Here is an 18,981-nt window from a genome sequence, read left to right as displayed (position 1 = left end):
TTTACCTTCTCCAGTGCTTTCTGGGTTCATCTGGGCATTGATCAAATCTGAAACAGGGCTGTGATATTACACAAACCAAGCTTCAAGTGTCCAATTATTCCTGCTTCACCAGCCTCATAAATATGGTGAAAGTGCACTAAGATGTCTTTAGCAGCTTGGCAAGGGTACAGGAGAGGTAGACAACTGTTGTATGGCCTTCATCAGTAAGGTGAAAGAAAGCTTTCTGGAACAATATGAAGTCAAGTGATGGTTCTAGCTGGTGAACCCCATCTTATGATGAATTTCTTGCAGAACATTAGCAGGTAGTAAGCCTGCACTGCTACCCAAAGAGTTCTTCTGGATTGCTTATACTAAGTATTTGGTTTTTAAAATAAATAATACTTCATAACTCTGGGTGAAGAAGAATTGTAATGCAAAAATTGAATTGCTGAACTGTTTAACTTTGCCACAAAGTTTTCCCTGACCAGGGCTGACATGTTTCTGTTAGGTCTTTTTTGAGTAAAATGTACACAAATGTGTACATACAATTTGAGCAGGAGCAGGGAAGTCATTGTGCCCCTGTACTCAGCACTGGTTAGGCCATACCTTGAGTACTGTGTCCAGTTCTGGGTCCATTGAGACTCCTGAATGTGTCCAGAGAAGGGCAATGAGGCTGTGGAGAGGCCTTGAGCACAAGCCCTATGAGGAGAGACTGAGGGAGCTGGAGTTGCTTAGCCTGGAGAAGAGGAGGCACAGGGGAGACCTTATTGCTCTCTACAACTACCTGAAGGGTAGTTGTAGCCAGGAGGTGCTTGGCATCTTCTCCCAGGTGACCAGCACAAGAACAAGAGGACACGGTCTCAAACTGTGTCAGGGGAGGTTTAGGCTCGAGGTGAGGAGTAAGTTCTTCACAGAGAGAGTTGTTAGCCATTGGAATGTGCTGCCCAGGGAGGTGGTGGTGAACACCGTCCCTGGAGGTGTTCAAGAGGGGATTGGACGTGGCACTTTGTGCCATGGTTTAGTAGTCATGAGGTCTTGGGTGCCAGGTTGGACATGATGATCTTTGAGGTCTTTTCCAGCCTTATTGATTCTCTGATGCTTCTGGACAGGGCTGTATGTGTAGTGTAGCTATGTGGAAAGTCAGAGTGCTATGAGTATTTGTCTGGTTTGTCAAAGCAGTAGATTTGCTCTGTGTGTGCTACATGAATGCTCCAGATGTGCAAAAGGGTGATGGTGACAGAGTCTAAGCCTACCTTGATAAAATTTAACAGAGGTGGGAAGTCATCTCTGGGAGAATGTGTGCTGCTCTTATAGGTTGAGGACTATGTCTTAACCATAGAGATGGTTCCCCCCAGAGTACCAGAGGGTACAGGGAGCTGAGCAGTCCAGCCCTAGTGGATGGGCACAGGAAATTTTTAGTCTTTCCGACAATATTGCATCTTTATCTCCCCTTTATAAATGAACAGGCTGTTTGTTCCCTTCTCTCTCTGCTCCCTTCCTGGTGTGGACTGCTATCCTTTGCTGGGCAGTGGGGCCTGGTGCCACCAAGCTGATTTTTAGCCTGGTATGGGGGGGTAGGGAGGTATGGGGAGGGAGCACCTTTGGGGCCTGGGTTTTTAGCCTAGTTTGGGAGAGGTTGTGGAAAGCTTTTGCTAAATGAGGTTCTGTGGTGAGCCCAGATTTGGAGGTTGACTATGGATTTGTGGTTTTTGTCCTGTTGTATAGAGTTGTGAATGGTACTCCCATTTAAACTTCCAATTCTTTCCACTCCTGTGTGGAGCATTTTTTTGCTCTTTACCCCTCCCCAAAGGAGTATCTGTCTCACTCCCTAAACCCAAGACAGCTGCTTTTCATGAAGCTCTGATAAAAAACCAACTTGGCTGGCTGAGAGGTTAGTGCAACAAACCCACTGTCCTGCAAAGGCTGGAGTAGGCTGTGCATGAAAAATTCTGTAGAGGAAAAGTCTAGCACAGGATTTTTGGTTAGCTCACTTATTATTTCTGAGCAAATTTTGTGGAGGAATTGAAGATTACTTCTGTAAAAACTGCTGTGAGAAATGCCATTACTTAGAAGTTGTTCTTCACAGAGGGATTGGCCATTGGAATGGGCTCCCCAGGGAGCTGGTGGAGTCACCATCACTGGAGGTATTGAGGAAGAGGCTAGATGGGGTGCTTGATTGCATGGTTTAGTTGATTAGAAGGTGTTGGGTGATAGGTTGGACTCAATCTTGAAGGTCTTTTCCAACCTGTTCTGCTCTGCTCTGTAGAATCATAGAATCAATAAGGTTGGAAAAGACCTCAAAGATCATCAAGTCCAACCCGTCACCCAACACCTCACAACCACCAAACCATGGCACCAAGTGCCACATCCAATCCCTTCCCGACCACCTCCAGGGACACCTTCCTGGGCAGCACATTCCAACAGCCAACAACTCTCTCCGTGAAGAACCCTTTCCTCTCCTCGAGCCCAAACTTCCCCTGGTGCAGTTTGAGACTGTGTTCTGCTCTGTTCTGCGCTCTGCTCTGCTCTCTGCTTTCTGCTCTGCTCTGCTCTCTGCTCTGTTCATCAGTAAGTTTGCCAGTTTGTAGGTATTCAGGATTCTGTTGGGTTCCTGTTGCTATCCCTATGCTGTGCATAATCTAGGAAATTGTTGGCTTAAATTCCAGTGACACGTAACTGTAGAAAGCAAATTAATGTCACAGGTATTGTAGTTTGCCTGTCCTGCAGATTTTACCAGAGAGAACCCAGCTTTTAACTGGGATTTGTGAGCAAGTTTTGTGAGAGCAGAGGAATGCAATTTTACAATGTTGTCCATACTGGATCCGTTTTCCACCGTTAGAGCAACGTTCTAAGAAACACTTAGCTGTATCTCCTGTGAAACAGGCTTTCAAAATACTGAAGTCCAGGAGAAAAGGTCAAACTGCAATTGCTACCTAAACATTGGAATAAAAAGAGGAAGAAAAGACCCATGTGTGTCCCCACGTTATGGGGAGCTCCAAAACTGTTTAGTTTTTATCGAGACTTTTTCTTTGTGGGCTTCAGAACACGTGTGTCAGATTTGGGGCTGAAGAAAGATTCATTGGCAAGTTTAAACAGAAGGCAAATTCTGGTTTGAGGTATGTTTCGTGTGATATAATGCAAAAATTCTGCTTTCATCTATAAAGCAACAGTTCTGATCGGGAGGTTAGTCTATATAATATGACTTAATAAAATTGGGGTTTACAAGTGTTATTACAGCAATCTACAGACTACCCAAGGTCTTAAGGACAACTGTAAAAGTTTTAAAATGATTAAATCATAGTATTGAGCAGCTGGGGAAGTAGCACTAACAAGCACACTAACAATTGATTAAGCAACATCTGTTAAGGTATTAACCGTTTATGTGCTATACGGTTTTCTGGTGTCTGACCAATTAGTTTGCAGACGAATGGAACAGTTCTGGGGTCTGTGTGGTGTTTTTTGTCACTGAAATCCTTTGTAGCTATGTGGCCTTGAGAAGAACTGTTAAAGAGATTCTTCAGGCTTTTTGAGCATCTGGATCAGCATGCCAATGTATTATGCTATTATGCAATGTATTTCTCTAGATCCTTTAAAACAGCATCATCATAGAAAGGGTGATTTGCCATTGGAATGGGCTGCCCAGGGAGGTGGTGGAGTCACCATCACTGGAAGCATTTAGGAAGAGACTGGATGGGGTGCTTTGTGCTGTGCTTTAGTTGATTAGAAGGTGCTGGATGATAGGTTGGACTCGATGATCTCAACGGTCTTTTCCAACTTGGTTAATTCTAGTTTATTAACTTTTAAAGTAATAGTACAAGACTTTCCCATCTTCTGTAGCTTGTTCTTAATAATAAACCTGAGGAGAATAGAATAGAATAGAATAAACCAGGTTGGAAGAGACCTTCAAGATCATCGTGCCCAACCTATCATCCAACACCACCCAATCAACTAAACCATGCAACCAAGCATCCTGTCAAGTCCCCTCCTGAACACCCCCAGCGACGGCGACCCCACCACCTCCTCAGGCAGCCCATTCCAATGGGCAGTCACTCTCTCTGTGTAGAACTTCCTCCTAACCTCCAGCCTAAACCTCCCCTGGCGCAGCCTGAGACTGTGTCCACTTGTTCTGGTACTGGTTGCCTGGGAGAAGAGACCCTTCAGGTAGTTGTAGACAGCAATAAGGTCACCCCTGAGTCTCCTCTTCTCCAGGCTAAGCAACCCCAGCTCCCTCAGTCTCTCCTCATAGGGCTTGTGTTCCAAACCCCTCATCAGCTTTGTTGCCCTTCTCTGGACACCCTCCAGCAAGTCAACATCCTTCCTAAACTGAGGGGCCCAGAACTGGACACAGTACTCGAGGTGCGGCCTAACCAGTGCAGTGTACAGGGGGAGAATGACCTCCCTGTTCCTGCTGGCCACAAAATTGCTGGGTTTGCAGATAAGAGAAACTAGAAGCTGTCTCCCTTTACCAGCCTAACCTGACCCTATTTTACTGGGGTGTTTGTATCCTGTGGAAGTATTTAGACATCTGAACCTTAGTGTTGTTTTCTTTCAAATCACCGTGGTGCAACAGGAAATGCATTTTGTCATGGGTGCAGTAGTTTGGTTGAAGGACTGGAATTGTTTTCCTTTCACCTCCTTTGTCCCATGAGTGCTGTCAAGGTCTCTAAGAGAGATAAGCTATGAAATTGTGATTGCTAAAGCTTGAATGCATGCAGAGCATGTGTGCTTGTAAATAAGGGAAGCTGGAGAGGCAGCCTCAATGTTTCTTTGAGTTCCTGAGATGACATCTATGGGAATTAACACTTCTTTAGAACAGATCAGTCTGGAATAATGGCTTGCCTCCATGTGCACATCTGGGGTTTTATGTTGACAACAAGGAAGCTGTATTGCAGAATGCTTTGATAAAGGCTAAGGATGGGCCAAGCCTTGGGAACAGACTTAATTTCTCTGGGCTGTGTCTTTTATTGTGTCACTGTGCTAAGCTTGGTGATCAGATTCTGATGGGACCTTTAGGTCCTACAGCAAAGCAGTTCTCAAGTGTGAGGGCTTGACAGGTTTCATCTTAACTGTTCAGCTGCTCACAAATAACAATGTTAAATGAAAATAATTCTTGAGATCATTTATCTTGGGTTTGTTTTGAACAGTCAATCTGTAGATGTCTGGCAGTCTGTAGCTTTGAGGAATGACCTTTCTCCCCTTAAAATAGAAATATTTTAATTTTGAGAAGGTGGTTGTCACTTTTGTACCCCTGTGCATATTTTTGAGATGTACTTTGTTCCATACTTAGAGATTAATTTTTTTCTGAAGCGTGTTAGATGCTTTGGAAGTCCTTCCAGCATTACTCAGTTACCCTATGTTTCTGCTCCCTTCCATTTTTCTCCATTACTTCACTCACAGAAAAAAACAAACCTGTTCCTTCAGTTTCATAATCAAGTACAACAACTCTTTTAGACTACATTCAGATCCTGGGTTAGAGAGCAGAGTTGTACTTGCTCAGTAGAGCTCTGAACCTCTACTCTTAATGATCCTGGGTTGGGGGGGGGAGTTTGAAAAACCTGCAGAAACAAGTGGTGAAAAAACATAGTTGGTTTTTTCTTTCCCTCCCTTTCCCTCATTTGCACACATGCAATACAGACATAGCAGTGAGGTATCCATTCTCTTTGCCTGCGAGGAAATGAAAAGGCGTATTGTAAGCCCAAGGGTAGTCTGGTTGTCAGCCAGGAATTAGTCCTCTAAAGGAGAAAGGGAGAGGGGCTGGCAAGAGAAGAGGCTGGGAAGGGGAGCTGTAAGGGGGGGAAAATACACTTTGAGATAGGTTCAGTGCACGTGGCTAGAGATGGAAGGGGTGTTGTGCTTCCCCAGCATGCAGGTGTCAGGAGAAAGGAAGGGGGCTTGTGTTCTTTTTCAGGGGTGTGTGTCTGGGGAAGCACGGTCAAAAATTTAGACTATTTACTTAATCCCTTGGACCAGCTTTGCTATTCTGTTTTCTTTTTGTGTTTAACAGACTGCTTTACGGGGGACACGTGTGGTAATTAACACATGCCGCTGTAGGGCTTCAGCCATATGTCTGAATTGCAAATGGCCATTGATCTGGGAAACTTGCTGCCGTCTCCACACCCCCCAACCCTTATAGGCCATATTTCTTGAAGATATAGAGGAATTTATAGAGCCTTTGCCTTGAAGAGACCAGATCTGGAAGGAGAGGAGTGAAAGGGAATGTGTGATGTTGGTGAGAGAGGGGAGAGGGACTGTGAGATTCCAATCACACCCTTCATGCCCCTTGCCCCAGGCCACTTTGTATGTTAGATAGCTTCTAGAATGTTTCAGAGCTAGGGATCTGGTTATTGCTCATATGAGGCTTGCATAACAATCCTTATTTTTTTTCTTCATTCACCAAAACAGTTTATGAGCTGAATGACAATGTCTTTGTGGGCTTTTAAGTTGTGCTTCCCTTTCCATAGCTGCATAGCTGGCCTCTCACACAGCCTGGAAATGGCAAGGTTAGAGCCCCTGCCCCTCAGACTGGGACTCTGAGTAGCTTTTTGGGAGGAATAGTCAAAGGAGGGGGTGTGCATGTAGTGGTGGAGGGGCAGGGAACAAAGAGTACTTCAGATCAAACAAAGGCTCCTGAAAGAAGGCATGAAGTATTGTAGGTAGATTCAAACCAGAAAGGCTAAACTAAACAATCATGTGATTGGTGTTGATTTTGCCAACAGCAATCAGGCAGCTGTTGACAGTGCTGTAGAGCTTTCTGCAAACTTCTCTTCCAGTCTGGTGGGATGTTAAGTGCTAAAATCTTGCTATGAGATACAGTGTCTTCAGTGAAATACTTCTTCATGCAGAAACTTCTCTGCTCCCTGTTTTATTTCAAGTGTCACTCAAGGCAGTGAGTCACATGGAAGATGGTTCAAAATCAGGTTTCTGTGGTTCAAAATCCTGCAGTATCTATCATACTTCAAGTGCTAACGGAGTGAGATAAAGAATTGTTTTACTAAGTAAGAAGCTCTAAGTCCCCACAGCCTTTCATCCTCTGCTCCCCCCTCCTTCAATTGACTTTTAAGTTTCCTGATTCCTTGATCTCATCACTCACTCCACAGTGTAAGTAATGCTGACCCTTTGGAGGTGTTTCTGCTCTGGAAAACATTCCCAGTAGTGTCTACACCAAAACTCGCTGAAGGGGGACTGTGATTTACTCAGCCCTTGTAATATTGCTGCTCTGTTCTACTGTGTTCTGTCAGTCCTTTCCACTTTCCCTGTGAAGCTTAGTGCCAGACTAAAAGGATTGGCATGACCTTTTTAAGTAACTTGGTTGTAGCCAGTATTAATAGCACTTGGATACAATTTTCGTTACAGAGCCGAATTCTTCTTTATACACTGTTTATTACAGCTGATTTATTTCCTTTCAGTTGTTTATCTCCCTGAAGAGTAAGGTTATTCCTATTCATCCTCTCCTCTTTGTCACCTTTTCTCTAGAGGAAAAGAGTTGCTGGATTTTACAGCCATGCAATTGCTGGTTTGCATTTATCACCACAAGGCTTTTCGATGCTGGTTGACCTGTGAAGGTGTCTGGTGGTCAGCATGAGGCTTGGAGACTGAGTTTTGAAACTGAGTGCCATCCTCACAACCAGCTCCTATTGTCCTTCAGGAAATATAGCATGTTTTTTGGGAAGGGGGTAATTTTTAATGCTGTGTATTTGTTTGGTTATTTTAGCTGTCCCTCCATTTCTTCTTTGATGTGTATGTCAGTAGGAGAATGATACTAGATGTCTAAAGGACAGCTAAGTATGCAGTTGAATGAAAAATATTCTTTACTTCCCTAAGTGAACCTCTTTCTGCAGCCTTTATGGGTTCCTTTGGTTTGAAGGTGTTCCAACAGGCTTCCTGTGTGTCACTGTATGTGAGCTTTCTATGCCACTGAAACTGCTGTAAGGAAAATAACCATGCTTACTGGTTGTTAGAGGTTCTTGCCTTTAGACTTGCAGAACATTGCTGGAAGTTGTGAAACATCAGTCAGGCTGCAATCCTGGCTGAAAACCTACCAGATCACCAAAGCAGAGCCTGGAAACAGCTGCAGCTCTGAGCTTTGCTCCACTTCTCATTTCTCAACAAGCAGTTGAACTAGTGGTTGGGTTGGTGTGTGGTGTGATTTTGTTGTGTTGGGTTTTTTTTCAGCCATGCTTGTGAGGATGGGCTCACAAGTTGTGTGCTGCAAAGTTGCCTTCTGAAATTATCTACTGTGAAATATGTAGGTCTACATGTAAATGTATGACATTATGTAGTGTTTCTAGACAAGCTGTACAGTGGGGCCAGTGGACTCCAGGCCAAAGAAGGATTTTAGTGTTGTCTGTGCTGCTGCCTAGCAGATTTCATGAGGTGTATGAAAAATACAGAGGAGGTAGTATCCTGGCACTGTGGGATTTGGTATATGGTTGTTTTTCAAGGTAAAAGTATTGCACAGTTTTTAGACTCTTTTGATTATCTCAGTAGGGTGGCAAGAACAGCAATAGGATAGAAAAGATGCAGCAATACCAGGAAAACACTGCCTTATTCCAAAGAATTATGACACTGTGCCCATGAGGGAAAGGAGGAACTTGGCTCAAAGGGAGAAATAGTCATATCTGATACACTGGAAATAGTAGATAGATAAAAACACATGATTTGCATCTCTTAGCTTCCTCAACAGCCTTTGAATGGTTTTCTTCCTCCTTTTTTTTCCTTTCTCCTTCTGACAGCCTGAGCCATTCTGGGAGTGAACTGAAAATTTTGCCTTAAATCAAGACAATTAAAATCATTGCCAATCTCATTTCCATTCTCTTTGGGGGAGGGAAACAACTGCAGGAGTTCAGGCTTGGTTCTGTAGGTCGGTGCTGATGACAACAGGGTATATTCCTAAGTCACACAAGACCACATGACTTCACAAATTAAAATGGTGCAAGGATGGTTGGCTCTGGCCAGCCTGATCTAGTGTGAGGTGTCCCTGCCCATGGCAGGGGATTGGAAATGGATGATTAGGTGGGTTGGATTGGTTGATAGGTTGGATGCGATGATCTTGAAGGTCTCTCCCAACCTGGTCTGGTCTATTCTATTCTATTCTATTCTATTCTATTCTATTCTATCCTTGTGGTCCCTTCCAACCCTGACTGATTCTATGATGGTTGGGGAGGATGGAATAATGAGTCCACATTGATCAAACTTAAAGCTTTCTGTGTAACTCTAAACTGGAGGTAGTCTTAGACTACCCTGACCTTTATTACTTGCTTCTTATTTTTGGTAGATAAGCTTCACATCTGGCCTTATTCTCATGTTACTTACAAGTCTTTGAAGAGACCTCTTTTACCTTTTGAATAGGAATTCTTCTGTGGAGTCTAAAAATTGTAAAACTGCGTAAGGTAAAGCTATGTGCAACAATGAGTCTTCATCCAGGCTTCCTTGCATCTGATGTTAGAAGTGCGCTGTTAAACTGAAATCTGATCATCTGCTTCTCTGCCCATCTCTTATGGACAAATTGCTCTGAGAGGAAAGATCATTTCTGTGTTGAACTTCGGCCCAGAAATGAACTGAAAAGTCTAGTTGAGTTCAGAACAGCAGGACTGTGTGCAGGCATCTTATTCTGAATTACTTCTGTACTCAGCCTACTCAGGAGGTAGTGCTGCTGCTTGATTGGACTAGGTGACCTTTAAAGGTCCCTTCCAGCCCAAACCATTCTATGATTCTTTTCCAAAATTTCAAGCCTGAAAAGTTGGTTAAGATTGCAGTTTAATGCTCATGATTTTGAGGGGAAAAAATGGCTGAAACCATCTTATTTCAGAGATTTCAAGGTTTTGAACTCACAATTAATTACTTACTAGAACAAAAAAGAGACCACAAGCTTGTGGTTCCACGCTGTCCTCCCAAATGATTTGATTGCACTTTAGTTGGGATCCTGGCCCAAGAAACAGGAGAGCAAAGTGAATCTCAAGCTGGAATTAGATGAGTGCTCTGAAGGCTGGCTTTAATTATTTTAAGGTTCTTGCTTTTGTCTTCTGCTTGGAAGCCTGCCCATATACCTGAGGAAAAATATTATTTGGAATGCTGCATTTCTATGAATAAGCTAAACCAATAACTTTTCATGAGTACTGAGGCAGAGGTATATCACTAGAAAGTTCACAACCAGCTCAGCTTAATTCTCTGAGCCTTCACGGATGCTTTTGTTCCTAGAATAACATGTCTGTCTGTCTCTCTACATTGGCACAAAAATCTGTAACAGAGTTTTGCCATCAAAGTGCTAAAGTATAATGGCTTAGCTTTCAGCTGCATTGTCTTCCATGCAGCAGTAGTACTAGTAAGATGCTTGCTTTTTTTTGTCTTCTCTCCCCAGAAAGGTTTACCTACCTTACAGAAATGAGTCAGGTATTTAAGTGGTAATTAGGGCTTGGTTCAACCTGCAGAGTTCAAACCTGGATCTGAACTTTCCCAGAGGGAGGGGGTGTGTTTGGACATTGTGTCGGTTTGACCTGTTTATAGCACAGCCTCTGAAATGCAGGTCCAGATGTGGACTGGGATTCTGTAGCTACCCAAGTGTGAGTCATTTGAGACCACTTGTTTTAAATTGACTCCTGTTTCAACGGTACAGAACTGAAATAATAGAAAGCCAGGTCCCGTTTTGGGGGAGGTGTCTGCAGCATTGTCTGAAGGGGATTATCTTGCTGTGCCTTTATTTTTCAAAAGGAGCTGTTTGAAAGCGATAAGTTAGAGAGCACGTTTGTTTTGGCTAATTACTGTAGAAGTACCTTGAGAACTATAGCAGTAAGTGAGGACTTTGGATTTTACAGAGATACTGTCTGAACCTTGGCATGCAACGGTTTTAAAGCCACCGAATCCCAGAGACTAGAGCATTGCTATTAATACAGAGTGCTGCTCCAGACCCCTTTGACACGTTTGCTTTTGAAGGACCAGGCCCTGGAAGAGGGAGCTCTTTGTTTGTGGTCAGAATAAACTCATTGTACACCCAGACAATTAACTCTTCAATCGACTTGCCAGCCTCTGTAATGCACGCCGGTCCCCTCTCTATCTCCAGTCCTATTCAGACACTTAAGCACACCAGTGTTTTGTTTATTATTCTAAATAAGTCCTTCACAAGAATAGTCAGAGCAGATCAACATTGTCCTCCCAGCAGCATTTATCTCAGCCAGGCAGTGAATGTGTCAATCAGGAATCAAAAAGCCAAACAGAGGAGGCTTTGAATTGTGTCACGGGGGTCAGAGTTACTTCCAGCTGCCTGTGCGTGGGACAGGCTTTCTTGCAGGGCAAAGAATTGTGCTGCCATACAAATGCACTGACTGCCCTGGACCACAAAGTCCTCGGGGCTTGAGTGGCTTTTTTCATGTTGATGCACCTGCGAGAGAGATGTGAGGAGGAAGCGGGGGGAACTAATGCCTTCCAGAAGGCACAGGGGAAGGCTCCTCATCCTATCTGGATGATGCCTGGAATGCAGCCTCGAAGTAAACACTGCCTGTGCCTGTGTGGTGCACAGAATAGTTGAGTTAGGAGGGGAAAACTCACTGCAGTGACAGTGCAAATCGACCTCTGCAGGCAAGAACTCCTTCGGGGCCCTTTCATGTGCAGCCCTTAGGCACGTTTTCACTTTTTTGAAGCAAAACTCCATATTTTGGTCCGTGTCCAAGTGTTTGTGGGTTGTGATATCCATAGGGAATGCCTTGTTGGTGTTTCTTAAACTGAAGGCAATAAAGAGAGAGAACTTGCTTTTGCTGATTTGGTCTAAAAAGCTGGGTGTTTTTCATAGCTGTGGGATCTCCGTGCATAGAAGTGGTTGGACTCTATGATCTTAAAGGTCTTTTCCAACCTAAATGATTCTGTGATTCTGTGAAAGGGGGTGTGAAAACCTGGCAGGAAAGTCTATTTACACTTGGCAAGAATTTATCCATTTCAGCTGCTTGGCAAGAATTTATCTTGATTTGGCTGGGTTGTAAGAGTTTCACATTTTTTTGTCCTGAGCACTAACTTTCTGCATTTATATTGGCAATGTGTCTCTGCATAAAAGCTGCATAGACTACTAAATTAATTATGACTTGCTGAAACTCTTATTTGATGTAGGGAAGGATTCTGATTAAGGCAACAATTTGCTCCACCCCTACGAATACTAGAAGGGACTTTGTGTAAGATCCTATGTAGTGCAAACACAGGTTTTGTTGTTGTCTTTTAATACTTAAGACAGCACCTCCAAGGGATAATACATGAAAATGTCAATGTTGTCAAATTGCATTCTTCAGGATTTAGGAACTGCACAAATAAAGGGAGGTAGAGTTGACCTGGCAGGTTTTGGTTGCATCCGACCAGAGTGTGTGTGACTGAAGTCCTTCAGGAGTGCTCAAGCATAGAAAAGCTCCTCTCCCTTTCTGTTAGTCTGACAGCTCACTAAAGGTGGGGTTTGCTGCATCAAACAGGGCATGCTAAGAATTCACTCATTGTCCTGTCTCTCTGTGCTCCAAGTGTCTTCTTTAGCTTCAACTATACTCTCTAGTGGCTCACCCCAAACCAGGTAGGTGATAAGTGAAGGAACCACTTGACATTAGAAGGCAGCTGTCCTCTCCCAGGGCAGAGCTATGCACTTCAATTTGTCATGCAAATTGACAGAGTGCATCTGCTTGGAAGGGACCCTCAGAGGTCATCTTGTCTGACCCCCCTGCAATGAGCAGGGACACCTGCAACGAAGTCAGGCTGCTCAGGGCCACATAAAGTCTGATATTGGGTGTCTCCAGGGACTGGACCTTAACCACAACCCTGGGCAAGTTGTTCCAGTATTTTACCACTCTCATTGTGAAGAACTTCCTCCTTATGTTCAACCCAAATATACTCTGCTCCTGTTTAAAACCATTGCCCCTTCTCCCTTCCAAACAGTCCTTCCCCAGACTTCCTGTAGGTGCCCTTCAGATATTAAAATGTAGCTATAAGGTCTCCCCAGAGCCTTCTCCTCTCCAGGCTGAAAAGCCCCAGTTCTCTCAGCCTGTCTCATGGGAGAGGTGCTCCAGCCCTCTGATCATCTTTGTGGTTCTCCTCTGGACCTGCTCCAGCAAGTCCCTGTCTCTTTTGTGCTGGAGGCCCCAGAGCTGCACACAGTGCTCCAGCTGAGTGTCATCCTCTTGTTCTCTCTCAGGCTGACTCAGTGTCTGGGAACCAGTGTTGCTCAAGCTGTAGCCTTACAAAAAGGACTGGATTGTGTGTGATGCCTGGATGCTTGAGCCCACAACACTAACTCTCTTTAAAATGGTAGGACTGTTTACGGAGCGACTCATGGATTCCAGTGAGAACACAAACATGAGGTACTGGAGGTTGAGGTTGCATATGAAGAGTAGTGAGATAATGTGGTGGTGCAAATATACAGATGACTTTTGCAGTTGATATGTTTTCCTGGATAGGAGAGATTAGACGGGAGGTTAATTTTGTCATCTAATTTTCTCCCTTTCTCCAGTTTCCATCGGGTGGCTTGAGGCAAGAACAGTGATTCACAGCAGCAGGCAGTTGCTCCACGTTCTTCCATTGTAATTTATGCTGCTTCTGTGTCAAGGAGCTTACTTTTCTCCTGATGTAACTTGAGTTGCTCATGGCCCCAGTGCCTGTCATTCAGAGTTTAAAGATCCCTTTAACAGTCATGTTTGCATGAACTGAATCTTCTTGTCCCTGAATTCCAGTGTGTACTGTAGCCATTCCAGATGTGGATGCTTGGTACAAGGATAAGGTTAAGGGAGGGGAGTCTTAGTAGAAGCATGAGTTGTTGCCCACTACTAGCGGTAGGTCTGGAGATCAAAGGAATTGCTCTTAAATTTACAAGCCTTTGACAGTGATAGTGCAGGTGGGCTTCTGGCTTATAGCTGTGGTAATTTCTTGTGAAAATGGCTCAGGGAGAGTTGTTTGGACCTGCATTTCACTCTTACCAGTGGTAAGATAATACCCTTTTTAAGTGGACACCATTTGAGCCAGAAACTGTGAAACTTTCGCAAGTGCACCCTAGGAAAAACAGGCTTACCGGGAAGGAGTTTTATGGCTTTAATGTGACATCTCCTCAGGAGCTGTTCTGTGTGAGTGATGCTGTCTGTATTCAGTGGCTGTCTTGGAAAAAAAGTGGGTATTCCTGCTGGGCTGCAAAACATAGAAGAGAGCCATGTCAATGCATCAAAGCTCTGAGGATATTCTGCAACCAAGGAAAATGATCTTTGATCGTTCTGGAGCCCATGAGTTCCAGATTTAGGAGCATTGCCATCTAGAGGGATCAGGAAACACTTCCTTGACTGCTTTGATCCCTCTGTTTGTGACATGCTCTGCATGAGGAGCTATTGCAGTTACACTTTGTTTTTTTTTCTTTTGGAAAATGTGGAATTTTAATGCTTTTTGAAGAAAGGGAATTATTTGTACCCGATGAACATCCCTCATTACCTTTTGGCTGCACAGTAACAATATCCTCTACACCTTGTATGCCACAGGCTCCAGGTCTCTGAAATAGCTTGGATTTTTTTGGGGGGGGTCTGTGTCACAATGCTGCTTTAAGGAATACAAAAATGCTTATTCCAAACTTTTAGGTATGTAAAACAGAACTCACTCCGTGTTTACCAGAAGCAAAAAGGCCAGCAGAGCAAATGTGGAGTGTGGTGAATAGTACATTGAGTGAGAGCCTCTTCCAACCTTATCGATTCTATGATTCTGTAAATATTAGGCTTGTTCTTCTGCCTAAAGGGAATGGCAGTGAAACTTTTTACTATAAGCTAATTTGAAATGACTACTGAGAATTCTCTAGCCTCAGAAATGGATTTGGTAGATCCAGAGTAAGAAGCTGGCAGCTGGGAAGTGACCATGATGCTTTTAATAAAGTGCAGGTTTTTTGTCTTTAGTGTGACTATTTCATGACCTTTAAAAAAAAAAAAACAAAATCAGAAATATCCCTGGCCTTTGATTGTGGAATTATGATGAGTGTAATTACAGGGCTCTTGTCTATTGTATTTTTTCCTGTATGTGTGACAAAAGAACTGTGCTTGCTCGAACAACAGGAGGGTGATTATATTCCCCTCTATTTGCAAAAGTGCTAATACTGTGCTGGGTGTTGCCACAATGTGGATCTAGTGGTGGTCTAGCCTTAGTAACCTAGGGAGATGATGATGGTCTAGCACCAGAACAAGAGGACACAGTCTCAAGCTGTGCCAGGGGAAATTTAGGCTCAAGGTGAGGAGAAAGTTCTTAACAGAGAGAGTTGTTAGCCATTGGAATGGGCTGCCTGGTGAGGTGGTGGAGTCACTGTCCCTGGAGGTGTTCAAGAGGGGACTGGACGTGGTACTTGGTGCCATGGTTTAGTAGTCATGAGGTGTCGGGTGACGGGTTGGACTTGATGAACTTTGAGGTCTTTTCCAACCTTATTGATTCTGTGATTATCTTAAACCCCTCAGTTCAAAGGTTAGTTTGGTGGTTTTGTCAATTTGCTGCATTTATTTCACAGAATCACTAAGGTTGGAAGAGACCTCAAAGATCCACCGAGTCCCACCTGTCACCACAGACCTCATGACTAAACCATGGCACCAAGTCACTGTTTTACACTTTCTGGTGGCTTAATAGCTAATTTATACAAAACCTGCTGCAAAATTCTTTCATTAGAAGAACGTATTTCCCAAAATGTAATTGCTAGTCTCTGTCCATCACACACACAGGTCTAAAGAATCCCCCTTGAACCTGGAGCATTCCAAGTTCTGCCAAAGTTCATGTCATGGTTTGGATAAAGCGCTGTGGCTCAGATCCACTTCTAATTTTGCCCCATTGTTGGCTTCCAAGTTGCTCCTTTAAATCTGAAAGCAATTCTGTAATTACTTGGTGCAGAAGCATTCATGAGAACAATAGGAATAAACTTACCATACTGGTTTGTTTTCTGTTTTGTTTTTTTTTTCCCCTTAATGCCAGGTATTTTCCTGGTTTTATATAACAGAAGAATTGGTCACCTTCCCAGTTGTTCTGCAAGTATCTTTTGCACTTTTGAGCTGGTTTCTCCCTCTGTAAAGCCAATCATGTAGAGTACATACTGCTCACTGCTTCACTAGGGCATGAAGTGCCACTCTAAATAAATAACACCCCATAGCTGTGGTTTTCTGGGATATTGGAGAAGCAGAGCAGCCTCTTCTGACCAAAAAAACACCCACCCAGAAAACAACTGAAGACCAACTGTTTACTTTTAGCCAAACATATTTTTGTTTTTTAAAAAACAAAATTCTCCTCCTTGTAAATGAAGCAAAATTCAGGGAATTTGGCCAATAAATCAGTTGCTCAAGCTTTTAAAGGCAAATACTACTTACACATGTTACTGGTAATACCCAATAACAGGAAAACTCAGAACAAGACTTGACTGAGGCAGAGTAAGGAATTTTTTATTTTCTTCCAAATATTTTTTTGCTGTGCTTGCAGTCAAGCATAGAAACAAATACAGCGATGAAGAGGGGGAAAATGACAACAGGGTCTCTCTTTGCTGTCAACCTCCTTTACCTCAGTGAATCACTGAGGTTGAAATGGAGTTACCAGCACCATTTTGCTTTTGGTGAATTAAAATTCCAGAAAGAAATGCCTAAAATTAATCATCTGTGGAAGAGGTATTCAGGCTTTCTCTCACTTTGTAAAACTGCAAATACAGTTACGGATGGAAAAGTAGTTTTCCATCACTGCCCTTCCTTTCCTCATCCAATGGTTTCTTACTTTTGTAACAGGAACTAATTATAAGGGAGAGGCAGGTATTGCTACCTCTAGGGCAGTCTGTCCCATGTGCCTTTCCTCAAATGTTGGCTACCCTGTGCATCTGATAGTTGTGGAGACAGTGGCAAACCTGGGGTTTCTGGCACAGACAGTGGCAAACCTGGGGTTTCTGGCACAGACTCCTCCCTACAACTGACTTTTGCTATGTAACTTTACATTTCAGGTTACTGCTTGCTTTGCTGATGCCTAGTGTCATCTTTGCCCATAACATATGCAAAAAAAACCCCTTTACTGTTATGAATTGCCAGTTTTAAAAGCCACAAAGGAGGGGGAAAAAAATAATTACAAACAAAACCAAAATTAGAAGACATTGCCACAGCATTGCAATTGGAGAACAGCTTGATGCAGACATTGTAAGGAAAAAAAAAGATTTGCTATTGACCATCCCTTTCTCACAGCTCTTCAGTGAACGTTGGTGCCAGGTTCTGCACAGGTAAGTTTCAGAAGAAGGGGTTTTGTTTTGATCCAAAAATAAGGAGAAAGACACAGTGGGACTGCAATCTCCAGGCTTCTGCTTTCTCTCAGGACATGACCTCTGTGATATATGGCCACCTGAAACTCAAAAGGTGACTGCCTGGTCAGTGCAGCAAGGGGAGACTGCCATGTGATGCACACGAGTGGTTTGTGGAGGGAGAGGGGAGAGAGTGGGAGGATTCTATTAAGGATAGCGCTTGATGCGTGTTTGCTATGTAAAGTGTTACTGCTGCTGGTTGACTCTCTTCGTTCTGTCTGTCTTCTTTCTCTTCTGGACTTGGCCGGGCCATGTACAAATCCCAATCATTCAACAGTGCTGGAGAGTAGATAGTATTTACCTCAATAATGGTAGTTTCTTTTCGATTCTTTTTAACCCTCAATTCAGATGACGGTTCCAAGCCAACGCCTACCATGGAAACCCAGCCGATTTTCGATGGAGAAGGTAAGAGCACTCCTTAAAATAGCAACAACAAGACCCCCAGCTACTTCCCTCTCCCTCTTCCTTAGGATTTATGGCCCAAATGCTTGCTTTATCCTGCAAAGCAGAAAAACCAGTGAATCTCATAAGTTATCCAAATTTCACAGTGCCCTTGGGACCTCAGACATTTTCCCTAATCCTTGTACATCCTCCCCTCTTCCCTGGAATCCAAGAATAACACCAGCTGACCAGATTCCTGGAGTAACCTTGGAGGAAAAGGTGTCATGCATCAAGTCAGAAATGGCAACTTCCTTTAGTCTCTACTTATCCTCTTGCTCTCTCCACCCTCATCATACCAGCGCTGGAGTTTCATAACCTTTGCAACATGTTACAGCTTCAGGGAAGGGAGGGCAGTGCTAAACCACAGCTTGTGAATGTTGACTTGGAAGAAGATTGCTGGGAGTTTTCTCTGTTTAGCAATTACTTTCATTGACGCACACAGTATTTAAGCAAATGAAGTCAGTGTTCTGGGCCCACTTAATTCGTGGCCCACCAAGGCAGTTTCCTTCTCAAACGGGATAATCTTGCAATTACATTATTTTAGAGAGGGAATAGTGGGTCTTAGTACTTTGCAAGCCTTGAAGCAAGGGTAAAGTGTCTGTCATCACAGAGGATTCAGGCTTTTTACAGCCCCACAAACATGAATACCAGTGGGGATAGTGGTCCCTGGGGAGTGAATGAGCTGATCAGCAGCTGCCTACCTTGCACATTGCTTAGATGTAGCGCAGGCTTTCTGCAGATTTAAACCCACAGCCATTATAGTCAAGCTGTGGGCTGAAGTCCAAACTGTGTGACCCACCTGACACTGCAGACCATAAGGCAGTGAAGGGAAAGCCTGTGCATTTTCATACTGAGCTGCTCTACTTAACACTTCTTTTAAACTGGATCAAAGCCAGAAGCAGAGACCACTGAGTGAGAGTAGGTGTTGCTGTTGATACCTCCTGCCTGCTTGTAAAATCAGGTGATGGAGTGTGGGGGGGGTTTGTAGTTAAAACAAGCTTATTTGATGGCAGGATGCTGTAATCTTGTCACTTCCATTTAGTGATTGTGGATTTGTAAGAATTTTCTCATGAGATTTAGGAAACAAAGCAAAGCCCTCGGAGCAAAAAAGCATTCTCAGATAAACAAAGGAAACTGAAGCCATGCTGACTATCTCTTGTTTATATGGAAAAAAAAAGTTCCTCCTTGTAGCAAGTTAATGTTGTATTAAATTGCTGTTTGTAATCACAAGCTTCTGGCCTTTAAGTTCTCCTTGACAGTGTGCCCATAGGTGT

The 18,981-nt window shown here is 43.5% G+C and overlaps 1 protein-coding gene across 2 annotated transcripts in view; it reads left to right on the top strand.

Moving 5' to 3' along the window:
- Window positions 1-18,981, top strand: part of SMOC1 (SPARC related modular calcium binding 1) — a 150,460-nt gene that overhangs the window by 77,376 nt on the left and 54,103 nt on the right. For both annotated transcript variants that reach the window (XM_054161578.1, XM_054161577.1), the window contains exon 6: window positions 17,582-17,671. In XM_054161578.1, coding sequence (XP_054017553.1) covers window positions 17,582-17,671 — 90 coding nt within the window. The remainder of the gene's footprint in view (window positions 1-17,581; window positions 17,672-18,981) is intronic.

The sequence above is a fragment of the Dryobates pubescens genome, chromosome 5, assembly GCF_014839835.1.
Source record: "Dryobates pubescens isolate bDryPub1 chromosome 5, bDryPub1.pri, whole genome shotgun sequence".
Lineage (NCBI taxonomy): Eukaryota > Metazoa > Chordata > Aves > Piciformes > Picidae > Dryobates > Dryobates pubescens.
Note: the sequence above shows the minus strand (reverse complement) of the source record. Positions and strands in the feature narration are given on the sequence as shown.